General features: G+C 43.2%; 1 protein-coding gene across 2 annotated transcripts in view; it reads right to left on the bottom strand.

The window, feature by feature from the left end:
• LOC117677566 (platelet glycoprotein 4-like) overlaps positions 1 to 14,877 on the bottom strand; it is a 68,062-nt gene that overhangs the window by 47,136 nt on the left and 6,049 nt on the right. Inside the window, exons 1-2 of one of the 2 annotated variants that reach the window (XM_087873407.1) lie at positions 14,784 to 14,877; positions 695 to 925 (exon numbers count right to left, since the gene is read on the bottom strand). The exon at positions 14,784 to 14,877 is cut by the window's right edge and continues 229 nt beyond it. In XM_087873407.1, coding sequence (XP_087729533.1) covers positions 695 to 814 — 120 coding nt within the window. In that variant the 5' untranslated portion in view covers positions 815 to 925; positions 14,784 to 14,877. The remainder of the gene's footprint in view (positions 1 to 694; positions 926 to 14,783) is intronic. The other variant, XM_087873408.1, reaches the window with a different exon arrangement.

Below are 14,877 nucleotides of genomic sequence, written 5' to 3'. Positions count from 1 at the left end.
AATAATAATAATAATACTCTACAAAAAACCACCTTACTCGGAACAGCTTACATCCTCCGACGATACCTTAACAGTTCCTAGGTCCTTGGTTAGGACTCGAGCTGCTGAGCTATTAACCAGCCTCAAAGGCTGTGAATCTCACCAAAGATTAACTAATCATCATCATCATCATCATCATCATCATCATCATCATCATCATCATCTGTTGCTTAAAAGAGATTCTGATCCTTCCTTGAGTAGATGTTTCCAATCAACATTTTTGGGAGTGTTTAAGGGCACCTCCAAAGGCCCTCCTTTATCTCATTCTTTCTGGGCTTTAGGATACCACGCGTTCCGTGAGCCTTTGGCGTTAAGTCATGCCAGCCACATGACCACGGAGACGTCTTCGGACAGAGCTGGCTCTTCAGCTTTGAAACGGAGATGAGCACCGCCCCCTAGAGTCAGGAACGACTAGCACATAGCTTTACCTTTTTATGGCTGTAATATTGTTACAATTATTGATCCTTATTATCTTTCTTACTTTGATATTATCATCATTCAGTGGCCCTGCGTGTACGCAGAGAGCTTCTGCACCAGAGACAATTTCCTTTTGCGTCTAATCATATGTCATCATTCAATTCAATTCAATTCAACGCTGAGAAGAAGAAAGGGAGGAAACCATGCAGAAATAGAAGGGACGGTGGATGTCTCTTACCCTTTTTATTGTCTTCTCCACCATGTGATTTCCAACCGGGATCATCACTCCTCCAAGGATAGCCAGCACTGCCCCGACGATTGCCACGGCCAGCAAGCCACAACGCTGGTTACACCACATCCTTCTTCACCCCGGTCGCCAAGACGTGGCGGCTGTTCTGCTACTTCGACCTCTTACGCGCCTCTTCTTCCGAAGTTCCCTCAAAATACGTATCGCGGAGATCGAAGCGGTCTGTCAAAAGAGATTGAAGCGCCAAATACAGCATCAAGAATTCCATGGCAAAAAACAAAACAAAACATCATTTTGTGCTGATAAAAACAAGCAATTTTTTTTAAAAAAAGTCAAGAAGCTTTAAAATAGCAAACACACAACGGAAGCCTGGTTAAATGGACAGAAGAGTTTGTAGATAGTCCTTGACTTACAAATGCAATTGGGACCTTTCATCACAGAGCAAAAGAGCAATAGCACTTAGACTTATATACCGCTTAACAGTGCATTTACAGCCCACTCTAAGCGATTTACAGTCAACCTATTGCCCCCAACAATCTGGGTCCTCATTTTACCGGCCTCAGAAGGATGGAAGGTTGAGTCGACCTTGAGCTGGTCAGGATCGAACTCCTGGCAGTGGGCAGAATTAGCCTGCAATACTGCATTCTAACCACAAGGAAGGAAGGAAGGAAGGAAGGGCGGGAGGGATAGCAATAGCACTTAGACTTATATACCACTTCACAGTGCTTTAAGAGCTCTACAATACTGCATTCTGATCACTGTGCCACCAGGAAGAAGAATGAGAAAGGGAATAAGGAAAGGAAAGGAAAGGAAAAGAAAAGAAAGGAAAGAGGGAGGGAGGGAGGGAGGGAGGGAGGGAAGGAAGGAAGGAAGGAAGGAAGGAGGAGAGGAAGGAGGGGAGGGAAGGGAGGGAGGGAGGGAGAGAATGAGGGAGAGATAGCAATAGCAATAGCAATAGCACTTAGACCTATATACCACTTCACAGTGCTTTCCAACCCTCTCTAAGCAGTTTACAGAATCAGCCTCTTGCCCCCAACAATCTGGGTCCTCATTTTACCCACCTCGGAAGGACGGAAGGCTGAGTCAGCCTTGAGCCTGGTGAGATTCGAACTGCCAAATTGCAGGCAGCCGGCAGGCAGCAGAAGTAGCCTGCAGTACCGCACTCTAACCACTGCGCCACTGCGGCTCTGGTTAGAATGCAGTGCTAACTGCTCCTTAAGTGAGTCACTCTTGATTTCACCACTTTTTTTAAAAAAATTTTATTTTGCCGCAATTGTTGTGGTCAAATGACTCGCAGGAGTCATTAAGTGAATCCAGCTACCTCCATTGACTTTGTCAGAAGCTGGGAAGCCAAAAACATCATAAGTATATGGATCCCATGACTGTAGGGATGCTGTATCGGTCATAAACATGAGAACCAGTCATAAATCCCATTTTTCAGCATTGCCGTAACAGTTGTTAAAGATGCTCCTAAGCCAAGGAATACCAAAATGATTTTGTGTATATCTGTGTCTCTCTCTGTGTGTGTGTGTATCCAGAAGGAAAAAAATCAGCAATAATTTCACCCTGAATGGTCTATTTCTTCATGAAATAAATCCACATTTCAGTCAAGACGTGTCAGAGGGGAGGAAATTAATTGCAACCATTAGCTAGAAAAGCTTGATTGCATTCTATTTTTGGCCAATTTTAAACTTGGTCCCCAGCCAAACATAGGAACCTCCCACTCCACTGAGGAGCAAGGATGGAACAAAGGTCTCTCTCTCTCTCTCTTTCTCTCTCTCTCTTTCTCTCTCTCCACGTGGTTTCAAATGTATGTTTACAAACGTTTTTCATTAGCTGTTACTTCATTCTCCTTTACAAGAAGCATGTAGCTGCATTATTTGAATATTATTCCTCTGGAATACTATTTTCTCACGAATACCAATAGATGATAGAAGATGGAAAACAGAAGACAGAAAATGATAGATGGGTGGGTGGGTAGGTAGGTAGGTAGGTAGATGGATGGATGGATGGATGATAGATAGATTGATTGATAGATAGATACATAGATAGATAGATCAATAGATAGATGATAGATAGATCAATAGATAGATGATGAAGATAGATAGATAGATAGATAGATAGATAGATAGATAGATAGATAGATGATGATGAAGATAAATTGATAGATTGATAGATGATAGATAGATAGATAGATAGATAGATAGATAGATAGATAGATAGATGGATGGATGGATGGATGGATGGATAGTCAGATAGGTAGGTAGGTAGGTAGGTAGGTAGGTAGATGATAGTCAGACAGACCTATCATCTATCATCTGTCTGTCTGTCTGTCTGTCTGTGTCAGATAGATAGATAGATAGATAGATAGATAGATAGATAGATAGATAGATAGATAGATAGATAGATAGATGATAGATAGATAGATAGATGATGAAGAACTATCTATCTATCTATCTATCTATCTATCTATCTATCTATCTATCTATCTATCGGACAGACAGACAGACAGACAAACAGACAGATAGATGATAGACAATGAAGATAGATAGATAGGTAGGTAGGTAGGTAGGTAGGTAGATAGATAGATAGATAGATAGATAGATAGATGATAGAGATAGATAAATAAATAGATAGATGATAGATAGATGATAGAGATAGATAAATAAATAGATAGATGATAGATAGATAGATAGATAGATAGATAGATAGATAGATAGATAGATAGATAGATAGATAGATAGGCAGGCAGGCAGGCAGGCAGGCAGGCAGGCAGATCGATCGATCGATTGATCAGTTGAGAGCTCAGTTACTTCACTATCTGGTACAATCCGTTTGGTCTATTTGCCACGTTGTCCTGCTTTTGCATTAACTTTTCGCTTGGGACGGTTGCATTTGTTTGCATTGTTAACAACCACCGGTCTGTGTAGGAGTACATGCTTGCCGTGTTCCTTTGAGATAATACAAACAATGCTTTCTTCATGGACCTACTTCAGCCTGCCAGGCTGGCCCTGCCAATTTAGACGTCAGGTTGGGAGATGAAGGTCATGTTGTGCCATCAATTGCAGCAAGAAAAGGTCCCATGACCTTCTAGAACAATTATGGGTAACTTGTGCTTGTCAGGAGTTAAACATTATGGGCGGGAGAGACAGACGGTGCTCAGATTCTTACATAAGGCACAAGAAGTCATTGGATGGTCTCAACAATGTTGGGCAAAGAGCAGCCTTATCTCAACTGTCATGGCCTAGCCTGCGTTTAACTGATACATGCCACAAAGAGGAGGTGGGATGGGTCCAATTTATTTTCCAAAGCATCAGAAAGCAAGAGCCTTGATAGTACAGGGGTTTAGTGCACCCTGTAATTAACACAGCTGCCTGCAATTTCTGCTGGTTCGAATCTCTCCAAGGCTCAAGGTTGACTCAGCCTTCCATCCTTTCTAAGGTAGGTGAAATGAGGACCCAGTTTGTGGGGGCAATAAGCTGACTTTGTATAAAACATAAAAAAGAATGAAGGCTATTGCTTAACGCATTGTAAGCCGCCCTGAGTCTCTGGAGAACGGCGGCATATAAATCAAATTAAAAAAAAAAAAAAAAGACAAGAAACAACAGATGGGAACTAACCAAGGAGAGAAGCAACCTGGAACTAAGGAGAAACATCCTAACAATGAGGACAATGAACCAACAGAACATCTTGTCTTCAGAAGTTGTAGGTGTCATGCCTGGAAGCCATATTACCTATGTGCCTTGAGGATCCAGGCCTGCCACAATCATCCCGTGGGAAGTTGGGAGGGGAGGATTGCACAAGTGGAGTAGAGATAGCCATAACAAACTCCTCTAAGAGAAGTTCAAGGCCATGGGGTCCGGCAGCTGTGCAAAGAAGAAATTGGAGGATGTCTTCTGTTTGGGAAAAGAACTGATTGGTAGTGTGTGGGGATGTGGGAGATGTGGGCAAGGTCTTGGACTCTCTTGTGGGTGTGGAAAACCCGGAAGCTTTCGGATTCGGGTTTTCCCAGATGTGCCAATATGACATCCCTAATAAAAGTTAGCTTTGAGGAACTTCAAGCTTTGGAGTTTGATTTCGTTGGGGGGTCTTACTTGAAACCCTAACAGTGGGCTCTTCATCACTGGAGGTTTTTAAGAAGAGACTGGACAGCCACTTGTCTGAAATGGTATAAGGCAGTGATGGCTAACCTTTTTGCCATCGCGTGCCAAAAGCGGGAGGAGGGGGGGTCACGGGTGCAGGTGCCCACATCCATAATTCAATACGCCCCACCATCCCGCGCATGCGCACGTGACCCCCCCCTCCACACTTCTCCCTGCTTTTGGCACGTGATGGCCCAGTGGGCCCGGTAAGCCCGTTTCCCCCCCCTCCCCAGGCTCCAGAGGCTTTCTAGGAGCCTGGGGAGGGCAAAAACAGTCTTCCCCATCCTCCCGGAGGCCTTCCAGAAGCCAGAAACAGCCAGTTTCCCGACTTCCGGTGGGACCGGAAGGCCTGAAAATCAGTTGGCCGGTGCACGCATGTGCGCTGGAGCTGAGCTAGGGCAACACTCGCGTGCCCACAGATATGACTCCACGTGCCACCTGTGGCACCCGTGCCATAGGTTCGTCATCACGGGTATAAGGTCTTCTGCTTGAGCAGGAGACTCAAATCTTAAAATCAGAAACATGATTTTAAGGGGTGGGGGAAGAAAGAAAACCCAGCAATATCCAAGCAGCTAAACTATTTCAGTACTGCCTTTGGGACTCTTTGGAGAGACAAAGGGATGGGCCAAGGGTACACACCCAAAAGGCAACTGACAGCTGCCTTGTTTGTTTAGGAATATGGGCTCCCTTCCTTCCCGAAAACGGTGGGAGTTTGCAGGCTTCCACTTTGGCTGTCTGGGAAGAGTGGAATCTTTTCGTCATCCTGGAATCTGTCTACGGTGCCTCTCCTGGACTGGGTGTCTCGGCACATAGCAGGCTGGTGACTCATCCGGATGGAGCAAGGTTGGCCCCGAGGACTTCTGGAATAGGAAAAGACTGAGAAATCCTTGGGCCCTTAGGCTAGTCTGAAAAGTGTGGGGTTGGAGGGGGTGGTGGAGTGATCCGAGAAGGAAACCAGAGACTTCATGAAGTGTCAAGCTTGGACTAGAAGACCTTTAAGGACCCTTCTGTTATTCTGTTCAGCTCAACTTGGTGTCTTTTCCTTTTTCCTTTCCTCTCTTTCCTTGCCCGTCTCCTTTCCTTTCCCTTCATTTTTCCCATCTCCTCCTCCCATCCTTTCCTTCACTTCTCCCCTCCTTTCCTTCACTTCTCCCCTCCTTTCCTTCTCCCCTCCTCTCCACTCCTTCCCTTCTCCCCTCTTCTCCCCTCCTTTCCTTCTCTCCTCCCCTCCTTTACTTCTTCTCTCCTTTCCTTTCCTTTCCTCTCCTCTCCTCTCCTCTCCTCTCCTCTCCCCTCCTTCTCCTATCCCCTCCTTTCCTTCTCCCCTCCTCTCCTCTCCCCTCCTTTCCTTCTCCCCTCCTCTCCACTCCTTCCCTTCTCCCCTCTTCTCCCCTCCTTTCCTTCTCTCCTCCCCTCCTTTACTTCTTCTCTCCTTTCCTTTCCTTTCCTCTCCTCTCCTCTCCTCTCCCCTCCACTCCTTCTACTATCCCCTCCCCTCCTTTTCCTATCCCCTCCTTTCCTTCTCCCCTCCTCTCCTCTCCCCTCCTTTCCTTCTCTCCCCCTTTCCTCTCCTCTCCCCTCCTTTCCTCCCTTTTCCTTCACCTCTCCTCTCCTTTCCTTCTCCTCTCCTCTCTTCTCCCATCCTTCCCTTCTCCCATCCTTTCCTTCTCCTCTCCTCTCCCCTCCTTTCTTTTCCTTCTCCCCTCCCCTCCTCTCCCCTCCTTTCCTTCTCCCTTCCTCTCCCCTTCCCCTCTCCTTTTCCCCTTCCCTTTCACCCTTTCCCCTTCAACCTTCTCTGCCTGGCCCATTGTTAACTTTTCCCTAGTTTCATCAATATTCCTCTCAAATTCCACCCGTCCTCCAGTTCCTTTTAGTAGGAAGACAAACAACTACAAATGTATTATTGCTTCCAGTTAGGAGACTCGGTTTCCCCCACACACACACGCACCTTCCCCACCATAGAACAGTCAATACAGGTGAACTTATCAAGCAATGGCCTTGTTTAGCAACCCTTCGCAGCGAACAGCAGGAATCGAAAAAAGCAACTTTGCAACCAGTCCTCGCACTTTGCAAACTGTTGCAGCTCTGCAAAGCAACGGGAAAGTTGAGCCTGGGTCATGCCGCACTTACTACACCAACCATTATGCAACCTGGGTTGAATTGGCATCGTTACCCGATTGCATTCCAAAAGATCCAGGGAAACTGGCAAGAAAGTCAGGATCTCCTTCTCCGAAGGCTCACTGAAATATGCACCCAATAAGAACTCACGTGTTCATGGAATAAAGGACTTCGTGCTCCTTCTCAAAATCCTATGGTAATTTTATGATCATATTACAACTACGCTGGCTCACTGTTTTTTTTTTCCAGATTAGCAGAGTTGGAAGGGACCTGGTAGGTCATCTAGTCCAACCCTCCGCCCAAGCAGGAGACCCTACACTGTTTCTGACAGATGGCAGTCCAGTCTCTCCTTGAAAGCCTCCAGTGATGGAGCTCCCACAACTTCCGAAGGTAACTCCTGTTCCATCAATTGATTGTTCTCACTGTGAGAAAATTTCTCCTTATTTCCAAGTTGAATCTCTCCTTGGTCAGTTTCCATCCATTATTCCTTGTCTGGCTTTGGGGTGCTTTGGAAAATAAGTTGACCCCCCTCCTCTCTGTGGCAGCCCCTCAAATATTGGAAGACTGCTATCATGTCTCCCCTGGTCCTTCTCTTCACTAGACTAGACTCTCCATAGTGACTCCAACCTGCTTTCTATTTAACCTTCATAGTTTGGAACTACAGTTAGTTCCCAAAGCGTTTTCATCCTCTCAAATAATCATCTACCATTTCTCCTCCCATCATCTCACCTGAGCCCCAAAATAGAAGAAAACTGGCAGGTAGAAAATTTTTTTTTTGCAATGATAGCATCTCTCACTTCCCACTGAGGGATTTTTTTTTAAAAAAAAAAAAAGAAGAAGCTGTCAAAAATTAACTTCGCTGCCTTTCAAAATATCTGTTAACGTTCTCCCGCATTTGGTTCCCCAACTTCTAAAGTTCCCTGCCTCTTTCTTCCACTTTGTTTCGAGCGAAACCATTTTTATTTCTGCGGTTAGTTCTTTTCCCAGTCGCCCAACTGCATTTTAATTTTCTTTCTTTCTTTCTTTCTTTCTTTCTTTCTTTCTTTCTTTCTTTCTTTCTTTCTTTCTATCTTTCTTTCTCTTTCTTTCTTTCCTTCCTTCTTTCTTTCTTTTTCTCTTTCTTTTTTCTCTCTCTTTCCTTCCTTCCTTCCTCTCTCTCTTTCTTTCTTTTTTTCTTTCTTTCTTTCCTTCTCTCTCCTTCATTCCTCTCTTTCTCTCTCTTTCTTTCTTTTTCTTTCTTTTTTCTTTCTCTCTCTCTTCTTCCTTCCTTCCTTCCTTTCCCCCTCTCTCTCCTTCCTTCCTTCCTTCCTCTTTCTTTCTTTTCTTTTTCTTTCTTTTGTTTTCTTTTTCTCTTTCTCTTCCTTCCTTCCTTTCTCTCTCTCTCCTTCCTTCCTTCCTCTTTTTCTTTCTTTTTCTTTCTTTCTTTTTCTTTCTTTCTCTCTCTCCCTCCCTCCCTCCCTCCCTCTCTCTCTCTTTCTAATAATCACTCCAGAGCAAACAGTTCTGAAAGTAACTTTCAGCACCAGAGGACAAAGTAAAGGGAGATTTGCATCCGCGCAAGGAACTACCAACCTGTTACAGAAAGCTCAACGCAATCCACAACGGTTATATTCCCTGAAGTAGAATCAGGCCATTAAGCAATCTTTCCTTGGGAAGTGTTCTTTTTCTTTTTGTTTTTTTGTTTCATAAACCTCCTACACACTTCCTTTATTGTTGCAGAAGATTTAAGACAGTGCTGGGGGGGGGAATGCAGCTCTCCTGCTGTTTTTGCAGGATTGCAATTCCTGGTAGCTCCAGTGACATTTGTCAGGAAGAATGAGAAGGGCAATAAAACATCTGGAGCTCCACCGAATAATGCCTACGTTTCCAGTTGTTCTCTTTAAGCATTAAGCAAAAGGCCCAGGGGTGGTAATCACTTACTTTAAATATAAAGGTTCCCCTCGCACATATGTGCTAGTCGTTCCCGACTCTAGGGGGTGGTGCTCATCTCCGTTTCAAAGCCGAAGAGCCAGCGCTGTCCGAAGACGTCTCCGTGGTCATGTGGCCGGCATGACTCAATGCCAAAGGCGCACGGAACGCTGTTCCCTTCCCACCAAAAGTGGTCCCTATTTTTCTACTTGCATTTTTTACCTGCTTTCGAACTGCTAGGTTGGCAGAAGCTGGGACAAAGTCACGGGAGCTCACCCCATTACGCGGCACTAGGGATTCGAACCGCCGAACTGCTGACCTTTCAATCGACAAGCTCAGCGTCTTAGCCACTGACTTTACTTTCCCCACCAGTTCACAAACATGAGTGTGCACACATCGACACATGCAACCCCACCCCTGTCCACGCATGTGCCTGGCTTTCCATGTGTGTGCTTTGCTGGTGTGCGCGCCTTCCGCGCATGCACCCAGCCTCAAAAACATGCCTAAATAGGATTTATTTAATTTCCGCTACCAGTTCGGGTGAACCGGTCTGAACCGGCTGAATACCACCTCTGATAAAGGCCCCTAGAAGGAGAGGAGACCCTTTCTCTATCTCTTACCTCTCCATCAAGAGAACCCTGGGTTCATTTGAAAGATCCACGTTGGATCTGAATAAGTCTCCAATTGCATAAGGCTGTGAATCTCTCTATGCTTGAGTAGCTTGAATAATCCTCGTTCTTAAGACTAGCAACTCTTCTTCTCCCTGAAGGATGCTTTATTTCCCCTCCCCCCCCCCGAAACATGGTTGAAAATTTTTCTCCGACATGCCAACAGAGCACGGGTGTCAAACTGGATTTCTTGGAGGGAGGTATCAGCATTGTAGTTGTCCTCCGTGGGCCGGCTGAGGGGAGGGGGGAGGAGATGGGACGGCCAGCCTCCTGCAGCACCTGGCTGGCCAAAATCGGGTGTGAGGGGGCGTGGTCCCCCTGCACCCCATTTTGGTCATCAGGCTGAAAACGGGGTGTGCGGGGATCACCCATGTCTCCCCCGTGCTCCGTTTTCACTAGCATAGGCATTGTGGGCTGGTCCTTTGCTATTTCTTTTCTATTATTGTCCTTTGCTAAATTTGATAATAAATTTGATAATAAAAAAAATTTCCAGACCGGCCTCATGGGCCAGATGTAAACACCCCATGGGACGGATCGAGCCTGCAAGCCTTGAGTTTGACACCTCTTCAATAGAGTCTTTCAGAGTCATGGTTCTTCTTCAAAATACAATACCAGGAAATTTTGGAGGACACACTCAGAGGTGGGATTCAGCCGGTTCGGGAAAACCAGTAGTAGTGACATGCATGGAAGGCTGCATGCATGTGCGAAAGGCACGTGCATTCACATTTTCGATGCTGGGTGAGCCAGTTGCTAAATGATGTTAATCCCAGCTCTGGACACACCTCTAAAGTAGAACCTCTTCTTTTCAAGTCCTAATTCTGAACAAGCCAGCCAGTTTCTCTGGAATGAGTTTCCAAAAGCTTTTTAACTACTGTATCATCAACATAGTTCAAGGGGACAGTTCAAGGACACTTTGCTTCCAATAAGGCATGCCAGTTATTGCAACTCCCACTATTATTTTTTTTTAAAAAAAAATCAGTCTAGATTTATCCTCAAATTACCTAACCAGGTTACGAAATGTCTCAACGAGCGATCCCAAAGCTGTGGATAAAGATAGGGGAAGATTGGGAAATCAAGACTCACCCTTCTACTGTTGAGAATTACCGAAAATTACTGACTCAGAGATAAACGCAAATAAATAAGTAAATAAATAAAAAAAAAGAAATTAATATTACGCATTTGGGAAAGTCTCCAAGGTCTTTCCTAAAGGAAAAGCCCCCATAGACGTGAATTAATCACTCTTCTAAAGATACAGAAGATACGGAACAATTAAAACTCGGACCACACGTTTTCTGAATAGTTTTTATCCCAGAGCTATAATTTTTTTTTTTTTAATTTGATTTATATGCCGCCCTTCTCCGGAGACTCAGGGCGGCTTACAATGCGTTAAGCAATAGCCTTCATTCTTTTGTATATTTTATACAAAGTCAGCTTATTGCCCCCACAAACTGGGTCCTCATTTCACCTACCTTAGAAAGGATGGAAGGCTGAGTCAACCTTGAGCCTTGGAGAGATTCGAACCAGCAGAAATTGCAGGCAGCTGTGTTAATAACAGGGTGCTTTAAACCACTGTACTATCAAGGCTCTTCTATTGTACTCAACAATGAACTAAAGGGCCACCATCAGGGAGCTGTTGGACAGTATTACTTGGACTGTTGTGTGGATGTTTGGGTGGTTTAGGGGTGGGGAATTTGTGGTAGGTGGGAGTGTGTTTGGGGATTGTTATGTGTGTTGGACCTGGTCTTTGGGTGTTAAGTGAATTTCGTTGTATGGGTATACTATGTATACCCGTACAATGACAATAAAGTAATAGTAGTTGTTGTTATTATTATTATTATTATTATTGGTTAATCTTTAGTGAGATTCACAGCCTTTGAGGCTGGTTAATAGCTCAGCAGCTCGAGTCCTAACCAAGGACCTAGGAACTGTTAAGGTATCGTCGGAGGATGTAAGCTGTTCCGAGTAAGGTGGTTTTTTGTAGAGTCAAAAATTATTATTATTATTATTATTATTATTATTATTATTATTATTATTATTATTATTATTATTATTATTCATTAAACACCTTCTTAAGATGTACGATGTTCCAAGTAGCGCAGTTTTTTGCAGTTCCCCTGGTGTTATTGCAGGAAGCTGCAATTTGTTGATGTATCTTATGAGATTCTTGGAGTTGGTACCAAGTGCCCCAATGACAATGGGCATCACTGTTACATGTTTCATCCATAATCACGGAGTTTCAATGACTAGGTTGCAATATTTCGTTTATTATTATTATTTACTTTATTCATTAAACATGAAACTCAGTCAACTGAACATTCAAAAATGCATCACAAATACCAGTGACTGGTGCTAATGATTGATACGGGTTGCTGCCAGCATCCTAGATATCAGCCAGGTACCTTCTTAAGATAATAAATAATAATAATAATAATAATAATAATAATAATAATAATAATAACAACAACAACAACAACAACAACAACAACTTGCAAATTGAAGTTGAGCAACTGTGGAAAAAGAAATTGTGTGTTGTCCCGATTGTAATTGGAGCCCTTGGAGCAATACCCAAAGGGCTACCCCGCTATTTAGAAATTCTAAATTTGCCGGACTTGAACATTTTGACTCTACAAAAAACCACCTTACTCGGAACAGCTTACATCCTCCGACGATACCTTAACAGTTCCTAGGTCCTTGGTTAGGACTCGAGCTCCTGAGTTATTTTTTTTATTGCAAAAGTTTTACAATTACATTTTCACCCCTTTTTTTCAACCCCCCACCTCCCTCCCCAAACTTTCCGTCCTCCCTAGCCCTCCCTAACCCTCCCCCCCAGACTTCCCTATTATGTACTCATAACTAATAATACTGATATATATACCTGAACCCATCCCTCCCCCTATATAATTTTCCCTCTTTATCTCTTTACATTAAAATATTTCTAATACATTGTTTTCAAATAAAAGCTATTTGATACTTTCTAGTTTGGTATTTGTTCTGAACATATTCTATCCACCTTTTCCATTCCCATTCATAAGTCGAGCTCCTGAGTTATTAACCAGCCTCAAAGGCTGTGAATCTCACTAAAGATTAAATAATAATAATAATAATAATAATAATAATAATAATAATAATAATAATATTTAGAAGAAGATTGCAAACTTCATGCAGGATAAAGCTGTCAATAGCTCCTGATTAAGAGACCTATATATTAAGTGTCGACATCAAAGGCAGCATCAGATTGGAAAACATGAGCAAGATCTTCCTTCGATGTCCATCAGCTCACCACGAGAACATGAGAATGTTGATCATGAAGAACCTCCCATGTGATCCTGGAAGGCTCTCTTTAAATTCCTGAGCACTAAAATAGAGAGAACCTCAGTGGACTTCTACCTTGTCCTTCACCGTATCACAGAAGCTCACCTGCCTTCCACAGAAGGAGACGGCAGTCACGCCTACGAATGCCTTGAATGATTTTGGGGAGGTTCTATTTATGGAGAGTTAAAGGCGTGGGCATTTTAGAGGCCACCAACACCTTCTCAATGAAATGACAGAGGGAGACCTTTGCAAAAGAAAAGCCATCTAATTTATGCCATCCCATTTTGAACGAAATGTTTGACTCCAAATTCAAACGAGTTAGATTTAGGAGCACCTAATAGCCAGATAGACAATACACTAGATATATTGTCTACACAGATAAAAGATTTTTTGCAAAAATTCTGGATCCGCAGTATTTCATGGTATTGAGATCTGCGCTGAATAGTATATGAACTTATACTATATAGTATATCTATATTGAATAGCTGATGGGTATATACTATATGGTATATCTGTACTGAATAGTAGATGGATTTATACTATAAAGCATATTTGTACTGAATAGTTTAATCAGAATAGAGAACCGGAAGGGATCTTGGAGGTCTTCTCGTCCAACCCCTTGCTCAAACAGGAGACCCTATACTATGTCAGACAAGTGGCTGTCCAACTTCTTCTTAAAAACCTCCAGTGATGGAGCACCTACAACTTCTGGTGGCAAGCTGTTCCACGGGTTAGTTGTCCTCACTGTTAGGAAGTTTCTCCTTAGTTCCAGGTTGCTTCTCTCCTTGTTTAGTTTCCACTCATTGTTTTTTTTTTGCCTTGCCTTCTGGTGCTATTGGAGAATAATTTGACCCCCTCTTCTTTGTGGCAGCCCCTCAAGTACCGGAATGCTATCTTGTCACCCCTCGTCCTCCTCTTCTCTAGACTAGCCATGCCCAGTTCCTTCAACAGTCCTTCATCGTTGATATATTATACATCAGATATAAAAAGGTAAAGGTAAAGGTTCCCCTCACACATATGCGCTAGTCGTTCCCGACTCTAGGGGGCAGTGCTCATCTCCGTTTTAAAGCCGAAGAGCCAGCGCTGTCCGAAGACGTCTCCGTGGTCATGTGGCTGGCATGACTCAACGCCAAAGGCGCACGAAACGCTGTTCCCTTCCCACCAAAGGTGGTCCCTATTTTTTCTACTTGCATTTTTTACCTGCTTTCGAACTGCTAGGTTGGCAGAAGCTGGGACAAGTAAAGGGAGCTCACCCTGTTACGCGGCACTCGGGATTCGAACCGCTGAACTGCCGACCTTTCGATCGACAAGCTCAGCGTCTTAGCCACTGAGCCACCGCGTCCGTTATATCAGATATACTATATAGTTTATCTGTACTGAATACTATATCTAAATCTAAATCTAAATCTAAATCTAAATCTAAATCTAAATCTAAATCTAAATCTAAATCTAAATCTAAATCAATCTATCTATCTATCTATCTATCTATCTATCTATCTATCTATCTATCTATTAAGAATTGTCTTAAGCTTAGCACAAGTTTTAAAATGAAAAATTTTAAACTTTTAAACGTTCCGCAGATCGTGATGTCTATTGCCTTTTATATATGTGTGTGAAATATTACAGATCAGGATTATTATTTTTTTTTTGCAAAATCTTTATCCGTGCAATAAGCAAAATACGGAAGGCAACATGTTTTCTTTTTTCCAATTGCCAAAATTCTAAACAAAATTCTTTTTTAAAAAAAAAAAAGAAAAAAGAAGAGAAGACCAATTTAAAAAACAAATTCTCCCTCCCTAAGCCATCCAGTTTGTTTAGAATACCAGGAAAGAAGAAGAAGAAAAAAAAGGTTTTAACTTGATACGAGTGAACACTTATCTCCCCCGTGACTGGACCGCTTCTAAATGCTCCTCAATACGAAAGGGACCTTACCTTCTCAAAGCCGGTGAAAACAGATCTCTAACGCCCCGGGCTTTTAAAACAAGATTGCTGTTGTCACTCCGATGCAGGGTTTCCTTCTGCCACC

Source organism: Pantherophis guttatus, chromosome 7 (genome assembly GCF_059756535.1).
Source record: "Pantherophis guttatus breed Tessera chromosome 7, ASM5975653v1, whole genome shotgun sequence".
NCBI classification, from domain to species: Eukaryota; Metazoa; Chordata; class Lepidosauria; order Squamata; family Colubridae; genus Pantherophis; species Pantherophis guttatus.
Note: the sequence above shows the minus strand (reverse complement) of the source record. Positions and strands in the feature narration are given on the sequence as shown.